Raw genomic sequence first — 19,531 nt, 5'->3', positions numbered from 1 at the left:
ATCTAAAGAGCGTCACAAATAACATTCTTAACGCTTTGGGTTCCTTGGACTTCACAGTTGAAGTATTTTGCTGAATTTTTCGTAGCTAAAATAACACTATGAGTGAAAGGTGGTTGGATACATTCAGTATGGCTTCATTCCTTTAAACTATGTCTTAAACTGTAGGCTGATGCCACATCAGCACAACCTGCACAAATGTAGAGGTCCCCGCACACTGAAAACACAATTGTTAAGGTGTGTAAAATGGATGCGACAGCAAGACCCCACGCACAGAGAAGTCTTTAAAGGATATTGAGAGAAGTGCTTACAGTGTTGGACAAGCTCAACTGGAGCCTGCCAAAGTCTCCTGTCAGGGTTTGAGAATTGGTGTTGCAATCTCATTAAATGAACAAGGCCTCCCAGTCAGAGCCCCCAGAGAGAAAGCAGAACAGCATTGTGTTTTTATTTACGCATACCGTGCTCTGTAGATCTATGTTAGTTATTCCAAAAGAGAAAAAGAGGACAAGAGAACGGATGCAGTAAGGTATGCCTATTTTAGATTCTTCATTGTTTCCTATAAATAAGAAATACCAGTAACTTATCTGAGAATGCAATATAACTACTTTGCATACTTCTTACCAATACTAGTCAATACATTTGTAGAAAAGTGTGTCTCTGACAGCTGTGGCTCATTCAGTAAAGCCGGATGAAGCGCCAAGAAACTGCTTTTGTGTAGGTATCAGAACCATGTGTAACTGAACAAATTTACAATATCAGAGCAGCACAGAGGTCAACAGAAAAGAGTATGGAGCAGGAACACCCCCCAGCAAACACACAGACATGCCATAAAGGCTCTGGAGTATTTATAGCATTATTCACTTGTAGACAAACTTTGATTTTCCATTCCTTGCTTGGTCATTTGTTTGGGGAGTTCCCATAAGAAGTCCAATACATGTTGAAGGATTTCCATGATAAATTTGAGGAAAGGGCTTTAAATACAGGTGGGATATGACTGAGGATTGGTTTGAGTTTGGTTATGCAGATGTCTAAATACTGGTTATGCTTTGTTAGCAAATGGCTGTAATTGAGGAATAGCAGCTGTTAGCGTGAGGAAGCAGAAGGCTGCTCAACATCTCTGCCATTATGTGGGTCTATTTGTCCTATCATTACCATGTTTCTATCTAAACAGTTACGTATTGCTACGTGCTGTTCTTGAGACTGATCCTGCTTTTTAATAAGTTACATTTATTATATTAGTTCTCTGTTGTGCTTTTTTGTGTTTATTGGTTTCAGTTTTTGTCTGATTCTGTTTGGGAGTGACAGACTTGGACTGAGATCACTCAGATGTGCTCTGTATCTCATGTGAAATCTAGTTGTAAAAAAAAAAAAAAACATTACTGTTTTTAATGCATACCAACACAGTCTTATTATGCTGTGCTGGCAGCTGATCTAGACAACAAAGTATTTCCACAGGTAAACTGGAAGCCTATTGGCTGTTCTCTGACGTCCTAATGAGAGGCAATGTAAAGCCTGCTGCATACTCCATGAGAAAGTGGAGTAGCACCAAGTGGAGAAAGTAGAAAATGATATCAGTTTGTTCTCATGGACATGGTTGAAGACAGTTATCGACACATCGAGGTTGGCAGAACTTATTTCTTGTGTGACTCTGAGAAGTATTGTGTGATTGGTCGGACATTTGACGTGGACGTCATTACAGCATGAAGCAAAAAGCTGCTGCTTCTGCATTTTTGCTGACGCAGGTTAAACAGATTGTTTTGATGAAACAGTTGATGGAGGTTGTGAGAAAATACAGACATTTTTACAACATTTGGCATTTAAACACACAGCCGCCTGCAAAACCCTTCCTGCCACAAGCAAAGTGTCTTATCAAAGATTAAATAACCGGAGTCATTGTATATGAAAGCAAACATCACTGCCTGCAGCGATCACTCCCCCGTTACAGACGAAACTTACAGCCTTGAGACTAAGAACCAACAAAGTTCTCGTTTCTTGTGAGTATGTAACAGGCTTTAGTCTGAGTTTTGTTTGTCCTCTTCCTCTTTACATTTGCAATACAAGGCAAGAAGGAGCCATCAAGCAACAGAAAATGTAACATGTTAACTAATGTAGGAAAGTGGTTTAGGTACTCTTGTCTGCAATACTGGGACAGCCACCACCATTCCAAAGTCATATTAATACTGTTGGTGTGGGAAATGAGTAAATCAATTTGTCAAATATAACTTTGGAAACTGATGTGTAAGATCAGCAGGTCTGAGCAGGGACAAACTACAGTAGAACGAAAGTCATTTAACTGTTGCAAAAAAGTGCAAAAATTGGAACATTTTCTTTAATTAAATAGATGGATGAAAGCTTGTGTGTCTCTTATAAATGTGATTAACATGATGTACATTAGTAAACTTTTAACTCCTACAGTTTTAGGCTTTGGTTTAGCATTGTTTTGTCTACGTTTCTAATGTTTTATTTTCTTTGCTATAATATTTTTCCCATCGTACAGTTTCTACATTTTGCATTGCTTTAAGTTTTTGGGCATCTTCACCTCTAATTTTGTAGCCTTTTTTTTTTTTTTTTTTTTTTTTTTTAAGCTCTCTGTAACCCAGGCTTTAAAGGGTGTCATTATATTCAAAGGTATGAAAAACACAGATTTTGGTAGGATTTCTGGTTCAGCCAGCAGATAGTGCTAAATGATTTTGGGGCCAATATTAATACTCTTCTATTCAGTGATCATCATTTGGATGTGGAATAGGAAGCTAAATCTTTAATAAGACAACAGGATATAGGACTCTCCATGCTGATTGGTGGCCTATAGATTCGTTTACAGACCTGTGTTTAGCGATGACCCTCAGGTGCTATCAGTTCATATTAGCCCAGTCATGGACATGCATTGCTTTCTGGGTGTCTGAACCACTGGTGCTGATCTGCAAACATATTCCTCCACTGATGTATTGTCCCTGCCAAAATGCCTAGCAGATGTGATATGATAAAAATACAGTAAAAAAAATAAATAAAATACTGTGTCACTGCTAGTGCCGAATTAGAACGTGTCATGCACAATCTGTTTTACATAACAAGGAGGGCCTATGTTTGAAGAGTGACAAGTGAAAGCCACGATTTACCTTTTATCTGGGTGCTTTTTAAACTCTACATTTTCTCCTCCTGTCATGCACAAGATGTTCTGTCAGAAAAGGCTCTTATGTAATGAGCTCTATCCAAACATCCAAGGAAACGTTTGCTCCAGAAGTAGGCCAGTAAAATAATTACTCAGATGGGGAGAAAATGGAAAAGAAAGAAGAAGGCAGAAGAAGAACAAGTTAAAGAGCAGTGGCTGATGGGTTGTTTGATATGAGTTCAAAATTATATATAGATTTAACTCATTCTCTGCCTTTAACCCACACTCAGACTGAATTAATTCAGCTCAAAACAAACTTCCCTATGTTCACCTCCTTGTAAACTCTACACTCAATATTGTAGCATGCCTGGATTCAATACATAATTGAACATATTTAAAAGTAACCTTATAGATCCTGCGTCACATTGGCGAAGTTGGTAGGTATTCCTTATAATTGTAGCCTGGAAGGGCTAGTTTGGACCAAAAAGATTACACCAGAACACTGCTCATCATGTCAGTAACCATGGTGATATGAAGTCGAGACACACAGAGCATTGATTATTCTCCGAGCTGTCGTCATTATCCACATAATTCCCCCTTCCCTAAGGCAACTCTCCCCTTTGCAGAACCCCTCTCGCACTTCTCATTCTGATGGTTTTAACTAAATCATCTCATTTTTCTTTTTGGCTTATTTCATCTCCTCTTTATAAAATGTTTATATGATCAAATGTCTGCTTTTTATTTCCAGGTCAGTGTTGATTTGTTTTTATAATATCTGCAATTATCACTGTATTTGATTTGTCAGACCGTGACCATGAATTGCTTATTTAATCCCCCTCAGGCACGCCATTCAGAGAAGGTCAGGAGCGAGACCTGAAGGCAGCCTTGAAGGGGACGGATCCCTCCATCCCACTTGTGTTTGTTAGTGGAAACCATGACCTCGGTAACACCCCCACCCCCAGCACTGTGGAGCAGTATTGCAGCGCTTGGGGCGATGACTATTTCAGCTTCTGGGTAAGAAGACATGTAATATAACAGGTGGGAGCAGAATTGGTTGTGGCCTTGTTGGATTGATGAGAAAAACAAGTTATTTCAAGGCGCACCTTGAATTTGCCTTGTTTCTGTTGGCATTACTCACATCTAGAGGATATCAATTAGGAAAAGCTTGTTTATCTGTTTATCTGGACCCCTGTTTCTGCCACAGTAGAGCAGAAGTTAGAGCTCCATCACATCCCAATGGTTGATACATTTCTATTAGAACGTTTATAGTGTTCTTATCTTGAGCCACATATTGTCCTACATGTTGTTTTGATGACTCACAGCGGCCTTTGTATTGTTGCCCACTTTCTACTTTTTAGTTGCACCAAACATAGAGCTACATTTTGTAGTTGGACCAGAGTTTGCTTCTTTAATCAGCACCATAATCATTGTGAAGTTACACCTTGATAACAAAGCCAACCATAGAAGCCAAAGTATTTCTACGCGCTAGCTTTTAACGTTAAGGTTGCTAATGGGATTTTACGTTCAGCCATTGTGTCAGTTATGTGCTGGGTCCAGGTCCTTCACGTCCACAATTTTGAGTTCTTTTATTTTGTTTCTCAACATTGTGTTATTAATAGAGTTTAAAAGATTTTTGGACAATGACTCTGAATTGTCTTCCTCGCAACGCATCTAAATAAAAACCTTACATTCCTAATAAATACCCTTTTGCATAATAGTGCAGACCAAAGAAGCAATTTGTGGTCCACTTAAGGCATATTCAATTCAATTCAATTCAATTCAACTTTATTTATATAGCGTCAAATCACGGCAATGCCATCTCAAGACGCTTTACAGACAGAGGGGAAAACATAATGAAGGCCAAGGGTATCTGCTTCCCTAACACTAACTGGGAGCTTATTCCATAAGAGAGGGGCCTGATAACCAAAGGCTCTGCCTCCTGCTCGGCTCTTTGAGACTCTAGGAACCACAAGTAAGCCTGCAGTCTGCGAACTAAGTACTCTGCTTGATATATAAGGAACAATGAGGTCTTTGATATATAGTGGTGCCTGGTTGTGGAGGGCTTTATATGTAAGGAGAAGGATTTTAAATTCTATTCTAGATTCAACAGGCAGCCAATGAAGAGAGGCTAAAACTGGAGAAATATGATCTCTCCTGCTGGTTCTGGTCAGGACTCTGGCTGCAGAATTCTGGATCAGCTGAAGGCTTTTCAGGGCATATTTAGGACAGCCCAGTAATAGAGTAATCTAGTCTCGAAGTAACAAAAGCGTGAACCAGTTTTTCTGCATCACTCTGAGACAGAATGTCCCTAATTTTGGCTATATTACGTAAATGAAAGAAGGCTGTTTTAGTAACCTGCTTAATATGTGGGCCAAAGGACAGGTCAGGGTCAAATATTACTCCAAGGTTTCTCACTGTAGCACTGGAAGCTAAAGTAATGCCATCCAGGTTCATTACAAAACCGGAAAATTTAGCTCTGAGTTTTTCTGATCCAACGAGAATTACGTCAGTCTTATCTGAGTTTAAGAGGAGAAAATTTCTAGACATCCAAGTCTTTATGTCTATGAGACAATTTTGTAGCCTATTGGGCTGATTTGTTTCATCTGGTTTAAAGGATAAGTATAGTTGAGTATCATCTGCATAACAATGAAAGTTCATTCCATGCTGTCTAATAATTTTGCCTAAAGGGAGCATATATAGCGTGAAGAGTATTGGTCCAAGTACAGAACCTTGAGGAACTCCATGACTTACTGTAGTTTGGAAGGAGGACTTGTCATTTACATGAACGAACTGAAGTCTTTCAGATAAATATGATTTAAACCAGCTTAACGCTGTACCTGTAATTCCAATCACCTGTTCTAGTCTTTGTAACAGAATGTTATGATCGACTGTATCAAATGCAGCACTAAGATCAAGCAAGATAAGTACGGACACAAGTCCTTTGTCTGAGGCCATAAGAAGGTCATTAGTAACTTTCACCAATGCCGTCTCAGTGCTATGATGAGCTCTAAATCCTGACTGAAACTCCTCGCATAAATTATTTCTGCTCAGGTGGGCATGTAGCTGAGCTGAAACTATTTTCTCCAGAATTTTGGACATAAACGGGAGGTTAGATATAGGTCTATAATTTGCTATCGCCTCTGGATCCAGAGATTGCTTTTTAAGTAAAGGCTTGATTACAGCAGTTTTAAATGATTGTGGTACATATCCTGTCACTAAAGACATATTGATAAGATTTAGTAGTGATGTATTAATTAAAGGGAAAATGTCCTTAAAGAGGCTCGTTGGGAGAGGGTCTAAGATACAGGTGGATGGTTTAGATGAAGCTATTATTTTAGTTAATTCAGAGGGTTGGACAGGACAGAAACTATTTTCTTTTTGGTCAGTAGTGATTTTGGACAATAACACCCCAAATGAGCAGTTGTTCACCAACAGTATGTGGTTCACCAGCTGGTCTGTTCCTCTTAAGTAAGGTGGAGTGTGAAAGAAAAGAAAAGAAGAAAAAAAGGAAGGATACAATTTCCTTGTGTGAATACGCCCTTTAACAAAAAAAACTAAAAAGTCAGTAGACCTTGACTTTTACCTGTTGTGACTTGCTGTGCATGCGTATTCGATGGAATAGAAACAACTTAAAACACTGCTTGGAAAATTTGTTCTTAATGGTCACATTATAACCATTTAATAGCTACTTCAAACAACTTGGGAAACTCATTATATTAGTGTACATGATACATCTCTTTTTACTGGAGGAGATGTACTCCTACTCCTCTATGCAGTGTTTATCGTTTGGATCTGGAGTTGATTGAACAAGATCAGCTTCAAGTTACATTTAGCCTCCTGTGTGCTGGATATCCTTCTGAAATTTACTGTTCAAACAGAAAATCTGCCCACATTTGGTTCTCGGTAGCTGTTCATTTTCAGACCTCACATGCAACTGTATCCTTATTAGGGCTGGGCGATATGACTAAAATCTCATATCCTGATATAGCTTATTTTATATTCCCATAACAATATACATGATGACATTAAAGTTTTTGTGTACTTTTGTGTCATCAGTTATGTGCCAGATGTGCTTGGCAACGGCAGTAGTGATCTCCTTCCATCTGTGGGAACTATGGCTGTATGGCGTTTCACAGGTTAATGCCCGCTAGAGCGTATGCATCTGGAGTTCATTATGAGCGCTTTCGCCACCACCTGCTTTTGCAGCTTTTGCAGCTTTTGCTCCTTGGCTCTCTGTAGTCTCTGTCCTGATTCTTCCACAGATAATAAAATGAGTTGTGTCGGAGTCCGTTGTCGGGACTGTGAACGAGTCTGTTGTTTGTTACACACCGGTCATTTTAAATCCAAACCGCATCCATGCGACAGAAATGTACCCTCTTTTAGGAACAAGCTCATCGGTTTGGGTTGGCTGGTCATCTTTTAGTGAATTATCCTGCTCTGAAACACGTCTGCTACTGTCTTCCTCCATATTTGTTTATTTATAACACCGTGCATGCCGTAAAACGCATCTTGACATAAAATACTGCAGTAAAGCACCTTATTGTGTAAACGATAGAAAATGTTGTTTCATATGAGGCTCTATTGTCCAAAGGATGTATATCGTCATATCGCCCAGCCCTAATCCTGATTAGTTCTTTGTAAATTTGCTGAACTGATGTAGGAAAATATGCACGTGTAATTGTTAAAACAAATTTCAGAAGTTGGATAGTGTTCCAAGAGTGATCTGAAGATGATGACGGAAATAGAAACAGGCAGGCTGTGTAAGTGTCAGGAAATGAAAAAATGCAACTCCTCATTTTGTGTTTTTTTTTTTACTGTTTCTCTTGCTGTCCCAGGTGGGTGGAGTTCTCTGCCTGGTTCTGAACTCCCAGCTGTTCTACGACGCCTCGGCCTGCCCTCAGCTGAAGGAGGCTCAGGAGACGTGGCTGGAGGCACAGCTGAGCAAGGCCTCCTCCTCCTCATCTTCACCAGTAGGATGAGATGACTTTTAATCTGATTCATGCGCTTATTCAGATATAAAATGTCTCTTTTTTTGTTTTGTTTTTATGTCTGTCTTTGAATCTCATGGTTTCAGAAAGCTGCAACTATCTCTGTCTCTGCTCAGGAACCCAAACCGAAGCACATCTTGGTATTCCAGCACATTCCTCTGTACCTAAAGAGCCCCGACGAAGAGAATGACTATTTTAACCTGCAGAGGGACGTTAGACAAAACCTCATGGACAGGTTCAAGAGGGCAGGTAGGATTTATAGTGTTTCCTCATATGACAGTAAATGAAACAGCCTAAAGTGACTCAGTACATTCCTATCCACTTAAATATGACGGATCTTTCATCTGTCGTGAGTCCACTATTGTATATTTTTAGTAACAACTAGAAGACATGAGGGATAAATCAGAGTTTAACTATGAAAGCCAGCTGCCTCCTCTCAAAGCCCTGAAATAGCGGCTGTATTTTCTGTGACGGAGGATTAAGGCCACTGTGAAGTGGTCTTAAGTTTCTTGTCTTAATGCTTCTTAACTAATATTCTCGTTAAACCTGTTCATTTCAAGCATATCTAGCCAAAGCACAGTTAGGATCCTAGCGCAGAGGATTAATATACCATTATCCAGAAGCACGAGAGGAGCTTCTGGCACACACACAAAACACTCCACGTAATTCAATTAATTAATGCATTCACCTCCTATAAGGAGAATAATTCCTTAATCAGAATCCATTGTTGTAGGCTTACAAGAGTATGATACAAGGAGACTGGACAAGGAAATTCTCACAAGGACAGTAAGACGTTAAGATGGCATTGACTCGTTTTACACACACATTGCAAATTGCTCCATACAGCCAGAGCTTCACTATTGATTGACAGGACCTCTCATGCGGGTGTGTGCAATGCTTCTTAATCATGCATCAAGGTGACTGTCGGGAGATGGTATTAATTTCGTTATCCATCCATTATTCCAGCATGTATTTAACCATGTTGGCCCGTTTTGGTCTGATGACCCTTCGCTCTCATAATGGATTGCTCCTCCAAGGGAGCACTGGTTAAAGTTTCAAAGGTGCGATCTGTACAAGCTCTTTATATGCAGGAATAGAAGGAGTTGCTGTACGTGCAGAACATGCTATCTTCAAGTGTCCTTTCTCAGTTACACTCCTCTTTACCACTGCCCAGACAGCTGTTAAACGTTCAGACGACTTAACATGAATGTTCATGTACTATATGCATACATGCACATTGTTGTTATGACTACAAAGTTCCATGTACTCTGGCTTTTGCCCGTTGATCTGTGTGTGTAAATATAACACATGGTTTAACTGGGGCTTATTTCTTAGCAATTCCATGTAATTCATCAAACTGCTGTGCCTTTTCTGCCCACTCCTATCCAAATACATTATAATAATGCAAACAAGTTGTGGGAAAAAGGCTATTTCATTTGAAAATACAGGGAAAAAAACACTTAATCAGTGGCCAAAATGAACCTTTTCAGTCATGAGCCAAGAATGCTGGTAGGTAAAATGGTAAAATAGTGCAATTACAAGTCATTATGATATAAAGTTATTATGGAATGCACTTAAAGGCTGCCTCCCATGGAAAGCAATTTAATAAGCTTGACAACATGCTCCTGTGCAGCTTCCATGTTTTTTTTTTATGTTTTTTTTTTTTTAAAGAATAGACTATTGCACAGTGTTATGGTGGTTAGTTGCCTTATTGCTGGGGTTTTTTTTTCCCACTGGTTTGAGCCTTGACTGGGGGGGTTGGGATTTAAACAAGAGCCTTTCTGTGTTTAGTTTGCATGTTCTCCATGTGCATGCTTAGGTTCTCTCTGGGCAGAAAAGATGCCCAAAGACGAGCTCCCTTTGTCCAATCATTATGATTTCACACTGATCACACTATATTTCCACAACAGGACCAACAACAGCAGTACCACCACAACCAAGAGCCACACACAGCTCATATTGTTCAACATATTTTTTAATACCCCGATGAATAAAAGAGCATAGAGAAGGTCTGTTTAACTGTGTCCAAAACAGAAGCCAGTTCATGGCAAAAGTGAGTCCTTTTTTCATAGGAGATTAAAAAATGCAGCAGGAATGAACAAAATTGTTTTAAAAAAAAAACTCATAAAGGGGAAATCAAACTAGTTAATGTTGAAGGATGGCCTTTGTCTAATAGTTCTTTCTCCTCTCCTTGTATCTCCCTTCACTTATGCACTCTCTTTTATCTGCTATTAGAAAGAGCAGAGGCTGCTGGTGGAGCATATGTTGCTGGAATCTGCTTGAGTTGAGACTAATCAGGTGCCAGGTTATGTTGAAGCTGTATCAGATATGCTGTAATTATTCAGATTGTTGTCAGGGCAGGTCATTTTATGACATAGCATTATTGTGAAGTATTAAGTGCGTGTGCGTGTGCGTGTGTGTGTGTGTGTGTGTGTGTGTGTGTGTGTGTGTGTGTGTGTAAGGGAGAGCGAAAGAGATAGAGGAATGCAAATCACAGAGCACAGTTTAGTTTTCTCTGTGCACAGATTTCCAAATGTTTTTTTGTTTGTTTGTTTAGGGTATGTTTACACAACATGCATGATCAGGGTCTTTTGGGAGATTTACTTTGTCGTTATGTTTTTTTTAAAAAAAGAGCTAATACAATTGTTTGATAATTAATAGTTTCAGCCAACCAACTAAGCATGAAAAATATATGATTTTTCTATTATTGTCATATTCTCTGAAAAATGTCCCAAAAAGAAAAACAAATCACAAATTATGCCAGGGTATGTAAACTTAGTGTATATGGTCCAAACATTTATTCATAGGCAGTAAATATTATATTACAGATTAAAAGAATTTCCACAAAGCAGAAATTCCCTGCAAGGCAGGCAGATAAATGACTATCCCAATGGAGCTATTGCAGACTTTTCAGAGGAGAATTGAGACAAGTAAGGAATTGTAGACAACCAGGACAAGTACAACATACTGAAGCCAGTAGAGGTTTAAGAAAAGTCTGTAGATTGTTAGCAACGAGGGACCATGTTTCTTGTCATCCTAGACAAATGACATCTCTTTTGGACATGCGTCGGCCACTGCACTGTTTTTTCCCTCTTTTTTTGTGGTGCGTTAATCACACACCATCTCCCTCCCTTGTTGGTCTGTCTTCATCGCTGCACCCTCTGGTCTGAAACCTACTCTTGCACTCTGATCATTACTGTGAAAGGCAGCATCGTTTAAAAGGGCCCTATTACGCTTGCTTATTTTCTCTCATTTATGTAATGTTACACTGATAGATGGTCATAGATTGTATAAGTGTTTCAGATTATATCAAAGTATATTTTTGTGACAAAAGCTCACACGGTCAGTTTATACCTTTCTTCCACTTTTCTGCAGCGATGTAGTTATTTCGTTAGAGATTATATGGTCTTCTACAAACTTGTTCAAGTTTTCTGTCTTCAGCTTCTCGCTAGGATGTTTTGGGTTTTATTCTGTGTCTTATGATATTCAATGTGTTTTAAATGTTTTGGGATTTTTTTGGTCTTTGGGGTCCTCCAGTGTTTCCTCTGTGGGGGTTGTCTGTAACCGGGGTGGTGTGGAAGTGCTGCTGATGCCTTGGTGAGGTTGGTGGTCACACCTCCCCTTGGCGCCTGGCCCTGATGCAATTGTGCTACCCTGATGCACTTCATGTATAAAGTTTGAATTTGAATTTAACAGGGATGCATTAAATATTGTCTTTTTTTTTGTTGTTGTTATTGTTTTTTATGTTGGCTTGATAATGAAGAGTGTTGTTAGTAATGAGTGTAAGTTAAACAGAGATGTTGTCATTGTTATTGCTTTAGATATTAGTTGTTTTCACTGTCATGTTCCACATTAAACTTAGCACAAAAAGTGTAGTTTTGGTCAAATGTTTCATCATCATCATCATCATTGTTATCTTTATTATTAGACACAAAGATCCATTATCAAAAACAACAAATCACCACACACATGAAATGATAAAAGACAGTTGTACCAGTGCTTCAACAGAGCTGACTAGTAACGTACTGCGCTGACAGAGGGGTCCACCAGACTCCGGAAAACACAGTTCTGACCGTCATTTAAGCAGCATATGAATTTGTACATTAGGTGCCTCATCAGAGCATGGAAAGAGTTCACGTGAGCCTGACAGAAGAGCAGGTTGACACTGCTGGAACATGGCTTTTTTTATTCTGAGAGCATCATTATAGGCAACCTTTAGCTTTTTCAGTAAAGGTGACCCAAAGCTTTTTACACCACAGTGGGGCTGGAAATAGAGGTTTACTAAATGTTGAACAGATTAATTTTTGCATTGTCTGTGGACATAGGAATGTTTCGCACTAAGGTGCTACCTTGGGAATGCAGTACGCGACACTGACAAATTTCTTAAAACAATGCTTCATTGCTTATTAGCTAAAGTCTTATATTATTGTACAGTCATTTATTTCCCCTGTAATGCCACTTTTGTGAAGAAAATGTATTTATTGGATGAGAAGCACAGTTGAATATGTGGGGTGCAGACAGAAAAAACTGGCCAACCAGCTGGATTCTGCTGGATTCTGCCATTGAATCTTGTTTTTTTGCAATTTTATTGGACTGGATTGTTGAAGTCTGAAGACACAAGACCTATTAGCAATTAGCATGTCAGTTATTAACAAACAGGGGTCTCAGTAGCAGCCACAACAGCCTGGTTCCTCATCCTCATGCTGATCACCAGCTCGGTTTGACACTGCAGTAGGATAGCACCCCATTCTTCAACCAGAATTTGTCAGCCAATGGCCTGTGCTGGTCATTTCATTGTGAGCCGTATACCCAAGCTGATATCTGCAAGTGTTCTTCAGTGGTTGAGGTAAGGACTGCATGCAGGTCATGTCATCCTCTCAAGTCTGGGTATCTAGGTTTTATGGTGGTAATTTGGGGATTTGCTTTTCTTTCTGATATGTTTTAAGGTAAACTGCTTGGTCTGGGCCCATTTTATAAGCTAAAGATAGCTTCTGGTGAGTCCAATTATTACGAAGTACACATTGTATGTATTTGTGTGTGACTGTATTTTAAATTGATTGTAAAAATGAAATAAACAAAACAAAACAAAGTCGCAAATTCACTCTGTAATCTCATAAACGTCATTAATACCAATCTGTAAGGGCAAACATTGTCATCTTGGAGGATAGAGTTCCTTTGTGGACTGTGAAGATATAGAATCTCATCTGCATCTCTATCTACATTAAAAGTTCCTCCAGTGACAAACATTGTTTTCCCAATGAGGAATCTGCTGCCCTACACCATCACAGAAGCTGTTGCTTTATCAATGTAGCAACCAGTGTGTGTCTTGCCTACACTTTGACTATATGATCCAACTACTAGAGTCAGAATCTGAGTAATACACTCAGTGCACATTTGCTGACACTGGTGCACCACAGCCTGGCAGTGAGAGGCAGTCATGGATGTTAATGCCAGTATAGCTGTTCAGCACTGGTAGAGAAGATTTAGCAAGTGGTTTCCAACTCATATACTCAGTTGTGCTGCTAATCCCATAAAATGCATTCTCTATTCAAATGTGGCGCCATTTAAAATGGTGATAAACAGGCTTTCCAATGGTATAAGATTTGTGGCAAGAAGCATTATTCTGTACTTTGTGTTGAGTTTAAATACGGTCTAAAACATATTAAATGGATTAGAGAAGTTTCTTGACTTACTTGCTAGTTCATTTATAGTTTGTGCTCGCAAGTATTCTGTGCTTATTTTAGATATGTTTCCAGGAAGCTTATCAATAACTAGAAAGTGCGCTTTCATAGAAAGGGGAACCTGAAAGAGTCCAGGGATAATTGCACTTGTTCCGATCTGTGGCTTATTTGGGGTGCCGTGTAACAGCTATTATGATATAAGGATTTCTCTGAACTGCAAATAAGCTAAACCGCTCTGGTCTGGACCCAAACTCACAATGTAAGGCTGGAAATGAGAGTCATTTGTCTCATTTAGCCTCGAACACACAAGCACACACTCTTCTTCATACCCGTGCCTGATTCTCCAAGGGATTCAAGAACACTGAGAAACTGTGGTACATAAAGCACAGATGTCATCTTTCTTTTGCGGTTTTCATTAAGTAAGCAGTTGACAAGGGCAAGTTTCTATGTTTGAGAAGCTAGTTCTCATGTAATTTTGTCTGGAAGACAAATGCTACTTTTCCAGCAGCTGAAGTATTACAAGCTTGATTGTGTGAAAGTACTGTAATACTTTGTATGATTTATTTTTTCTTTATATTTTTTATAGTCTGCTGCCTTTAGAGAAAGCCAAGCAGCAGTCCGGGAAGTGCTAGGAGTTAAAATTGGACCGATTTCCTCATTTAAGGCGGCCTTGAAATAGGATAACTGGATGTTATACAAATGTCTCTCTGGCAGGGGATGAATAGTTCCTAAGTGTAGATAACGCTGTATATCTGATTGCTTCAGAGTTGTCTGTTCATACTGTGAGTTTATTTCCAGCAGCTGGGGATTTGGCTCAACATTTATGGGTTTGTTTCTGCTGATTTTTTTTTTTTTGTTTTTTGCACATCACTCTGGTGGTGTATGAAGGATCTAGAGAATAAAGTCTTGTGCTGACAAAAACAAGTTCCCACATAGCTGTTTTATGTTCTTCCCTTGCTTATTTATCTCATTATTGGTCTCTCAGTAGCTGTTAAATTAATTAGATAGTGGAGTAATAGTGTCTAATTGATGCGTTTTGGTTTCTTTGAGGTTTATATCTGCTCTAAAAGAAATTTCGGCTCTAAAAGAAATGACTGTGAGAAATTTTTTGCGTTCTCTATACATGTCATATTGAACTATAAATATACAATTCCAGTTGATCATCATCAGCGCCATTATCATACAGTTCTGTGTTACAAACGGTTGACCAAAATCCAGGTCATAGTAATGATGAAGGTCTGTGTCCTTTGCAGCTGATGCTGTACAAGCCCATTTTATTTGCATAAGTAATTACAATGATTATAGATGGAGAGTGGTTTGGCTTATAAAATTTAGGACCCAAGTGTTTCGATTTACAGTCACATACTGGTTGAAATATCTTGGAATTGTATGAGTAGTTCCAGGATCTACTGGCTGCTTTGCAAACTCTTTACCAGAAAGCAAATCAACTAAAAAGCAACTTGTTCTAATTCCTTTCCTGGCATTTACTGGAATGTAGAAGACATTCAGTTTGGTACAGTCATCTTGTTGGTAACTATGACAATTTGAAGACCCCAAAGAATCTTTACCGCGATTATGAACATTTCTGTGCTTGCTTGCCTCTATGAAGCACTTAATCATTAAATGATGCTCTCAGCGTTGGGTTTTTACTACCTCTCACTACATGAATGCAAGTCAGCCAGCATTTAGTCGGTGCAAGCGGAGGAAATGGCATGCAACAATCATAGATTGAAAGCTTATTGGGAAAACTAGAATTCACATTAGAATAGAATACAGGGTTTTTGCGCTCTCAATCTCGTCGAAGACGATTGAATCCCCCTCTGGTCGGGGGACGGTGTCTACTTTCAAAAGGGCGAGTGTAAAAAGCAGAAATCTCGGCAGTGCTCTCAGCCGCTCCCATCCTCAGAGATGAAGTACTGTAATTAGATTTATTTGCTCCCCTCTTCCTTCTCCTCTCTCCCTCCCTCTCCTCTGAGGTTTATATCCCACATTTGTGATCAACGTGCACACAAAGGCAGATAAACAGCGCCTTTGTTTGCCCCTAAACCTTGTTTACGTGTTTGAAAACAAGAAAAATGAAGAAAAAAACAAGGGTGCAGCTAAGAAATTGACTGAATTTTCCCATCGTTGCTAGCGGCTGTACAGTTGAACATACAGTTGCTAATTAGAGGCTAAGATAAGCTATGTGCTGCTTTGCATAGTCTCGCCGTCTGTGCCTCTGTTCCTCTCTCTCTTCCTGGGTCTCTTGCCGCTGGTTGTCATTATCAGCAAAGGCTGAACCCAGTAGAGAAGACACATTTATCACCCACTGAGGATTTGATAAGAGGCAAAGTGTAAGCCATTAACCCCATTCTTTTAACAAAGAGACATAATAATGCTTCTGCTTTTTATGTTTCTGCCTCTCTTACTCAGCTACATCCAGACGTGGGAGTTTTTGTGGGCAATCAGACCATTGATAGGGGCTATATGGTTCGAGGTGCGTGCTGTCACTAAATGATGGATGTACATTCATGAAGCAAATTCATAGGATTCAGTTTATTGTTGATTATATAGGTTTAAGTAAATGCCAAAGTTTATTAAAAGTCAGTGAATTTTCAACAAAGAGAAAGTGGCTTATAGGCTTTCTTTATCATATCTGGAAACTAAATAAAACAGTTTTTTTTTTTTTAAGATAAAAACAATAAGCTTAGAAAAAGATAAGACAAAAGGCAAGGCTGTCACAAACAGTGGTGGAGGTGAGGACCCAAATGCAGGAACGGAAGCCAGGGATGCAGAGAATCAAATGTTTCTTCCAAAAACTTGACACAGGAACACAAGAAGCAAACAGAACTGAAAACAAGGACTATAAATACTGGGAAACCAAACAAAACACAGGTGTAGTGAAAAAACTAAATGAGACCAAATGAACTTAATAAACAGGAAATCAGTACAGGAAAGAAGACACAAAAATGAACTAAACAGGGAACACTACAAAATAAAACAAGAAACCAAAACTGAGAAAAAAAAAACATAAAATGTCACATCATTACAAAGGCTCTCTTTTCACTAATTACCACAAGCCTGCTACGTATTCACTCGTTTTATTATTTTCATCTGATCACAATTTCCTGATTTACAAAAAAAAAAAAAGAAAAGAAACAAAAAAGCAACAACAGCCATCTAAATACAGTCGTCCTGTCAGCATAAATGACAAGTTTTAGGATTTAGTTGGTATAGGAAGAGAACACGTAACTAAGAATTGTCTCGTGGAAAGATCATGGCCTTCTTAAAACATTTTACACCGATTGAATTAAGCTTTAAAAACAGAAAATGTCAGGTCCTATGTGTTAAATGCAACCATTATTTTCCTCAGTGTCCACAGATAGAGCTTGGTGTCATCAGCATACATCAACAGTGGAACTGGAGTTCATGTTTTCTGATGATACTGCCCAAAAAAATACATATTGGCTTTATTTGGCCATGTAGGCTATGGAGTTGCCTACGTAGTTTTAGCCTACCGTGGCTGCTTCCCATTCATAAAACAAGACAGCCTACCTAACATAAGCTACCATTGTGCTCCAGCTTCTGTTGCCCAGAAACTGAAGATCTCAAAAGTTCAATAATCAAGCCATTCCAATTCTCCAAAATGTAAAGACTTTAAATTAGTACACAGCTATTATTTATAGAAGAATAAAAATGATTGTGGTTCAGAATTTTCTAAATCACAATACCTAACTTTACAAACTGTAATGTACTTAGTCCTTTTACAGGCACAAATCTTACTCATAAACCTGATATATTTTTTATTCCACCTTTACTGATGTAGCTTATTTTGTTTTTGTACATTTCCAAACTTTTGTGACAAGTTTAAGATATTTATGTCAATTATATTAGACCTTTAAACATTATCATACATTGTTGGAAAGCCTTATAAGTCACCTTTACAACAAATGTTAACTTGCAAGGATTGTCAGGTGTGCTCCAGTCACAAATGTGTGACTTACACCTGACACACATATTGGAAAGACCCATTCACCACACCCATTCACACACACACTCATACCCCGATAGGCACATCGGGGGGCAGTTTGGGGTTCAGTGTCTTGCCCTAGGACACTTCGGCATTTCAGGGGAAGCCTGGAATCGATCCCTCAACTTACCCGTTGAAGGACAGCTCTTCCTCCTGAGCTACAGCCCCGGAGTGGAGAGGATGAAATGTCCTACTTGGCAAGTGATGAACAAAAATATAGTAGTTTATCTTCAGTAAATCCTGGTTGAGATGCCCCAACAGAATGTGACTAGGCTGGTAACCAACATGAGGGAGGGAGGCATCAAGCTGTTGTGGTTCTGTATGGATCTTCCACACTACTTAGGCCTCTGAAAGAGTAAAATAATCCAGCATAAATCTGGCCAATATGAGTGCGTTTTTCCTTATTAGTGAGGAAGAGTGCAATCATCTAACCCACCAAGCAACTTAAAACAAGAATAAATACCAGTAGAAGAATATTGCTGAGGATTTTGGCATCTTTTTTTCGGGGATATATTTGACATGTGTTCATTCAGAACTATAATCCTAACCAATTATATTATATAGCTGTTTATGCCAGCCTCTCATCTGCAGCACTTTTTGTTTGTTTGTTTTAGTTCTGTTGTTATAAATACACATGACACAGACATTCAGTTTGCTATGATACACGTATGACATCTTCAGTTGTTTGATGCCTGCTGCATGATGATTGATGGCTGAGTGTGATTCATGTGGAGTCACCACACTGCATCATTTTGTGTCCTTCTGTTATGCAAATTATTAACAGCTAGCATTTCATCATGAATTACTTCCCAGACCTGCACTATAATGACAACTGCCGTTCAATGCCAGCGCGCACGTTGAATATTCACTCCCACACAGCCCTTTCTTACACATGTTCCAGTGGCGTCTTTGTTCAGTCTGTGTCAAAAATGAAAGGAGGAGAAAAGGAAGAAAAGGCTGAAAGAAAATGATTCTGTGAGAGGTTTTTACTCATATGAGGTTGTTCAGTGTCAAGACAGGAACTTGGATCGTAATTAGCAAATCCGATATTGCAGCTTGCGAATCAGTGACCAGAAGATGAAAGGCCAATTATGGAAAGTGAGAAGGAAAAAAGGAGGATGGTAGATTAAAGGAAGGATCACAAACATCAAACCTGAATTGATGTGGGTCGATTTTTCCTTCCTTCTTTTTTCCCCTTATTCTGCATTGAACGCTGTTAAGTATTTAAAAACTGGAAGCTGCTTTGTTTAAATTCAAACAAATCTTCAAATTGTGGATTATGAGGTTTAGACAAATCCGGCAAATTAAAGCTGTAATACACACGAAACACCGAGCATGCTGGAGGAAACGGCTCTCCTTACTGTGCATCTTTCTGCAACCCCTGACCAGAATTCAATTTAACTCGAGGTAATTTTCCTCCGTTTGCATTCAATATGTTTTCATCACTCTGCCTGCTTACTCTGGATATTTTTCAAGCGCCATAATATCCGCCGCCTCCCTCTTTCCCAACCCTCACCATTTCTGTCTGTCAAAGCAAAGGCCAGTTCCCAAACAGGAGTCTTTATCACACAGAAAAGCACAAAAGACCCGGTGCTGTTTCGAGGCTGACAGGTGAATGGGACTTCCACCATGTTTATATTGAGCACGTTCACTCAGCAAGGAAAGGGAATATATATACGATACTGCTAATCAGGGCAAAAAGACTAAAAGCGTGGTGTAGAATTAGACTTTAATAAAAACCAATGTG

The 19,531-nt window shown here is 39.1% G+C and overlaps 1 protein-coding gene across 1 annotated transcript in view; it reads left to right on the top strand.

Annotated features, from left to right (window-relative positions):
- cpped1 (calcineurin-like phosphoesterase domain containing 1) overlaps nucleotides 1-19,531 on the top strand; it is a 64,100-nt gene that overhangs the window by 33,371 nt on the left and 11,198 nt on the right. Inside the window, exons 3-5 of the mRNA XM_079260850.1 lie at nucleotides 3,948-4,120; nucleotides 7,942-8,076; nucleotides 8,211-8,343. Of these exons, the coding sequence (XP_079116976.1) occupies nucleotides 3,948-4,120; nucleotides 7,942-8,076; nucleotides 8,211-8,343 (441 nt within the window). The remainder of the gene's footprint in view (nucleotides 1-3,947; nucleotides 4,121-7,941; nucleotides 8,077-8,210; nucleotides 8,344-19,531) is intronic.

This window comes from Telmatherina bonti, assembly GCF_933228915.1.
Source record: "Telmatherina bonti genome assembly, chromosome: 21".
In the NCBI taxonomy this organism is placed as follows: domain Eukaryota; kingdom Metazoa; phylum Chordata; class Actinopteri; order Atheriniformes; family Telmatherinidae; genus Telmatherina; species Telmatherina bonti.
Note: the sequence above shows the minus strand (reverse complement) of the source record. Positions and strands in the feature narration are given on the sequence as shown.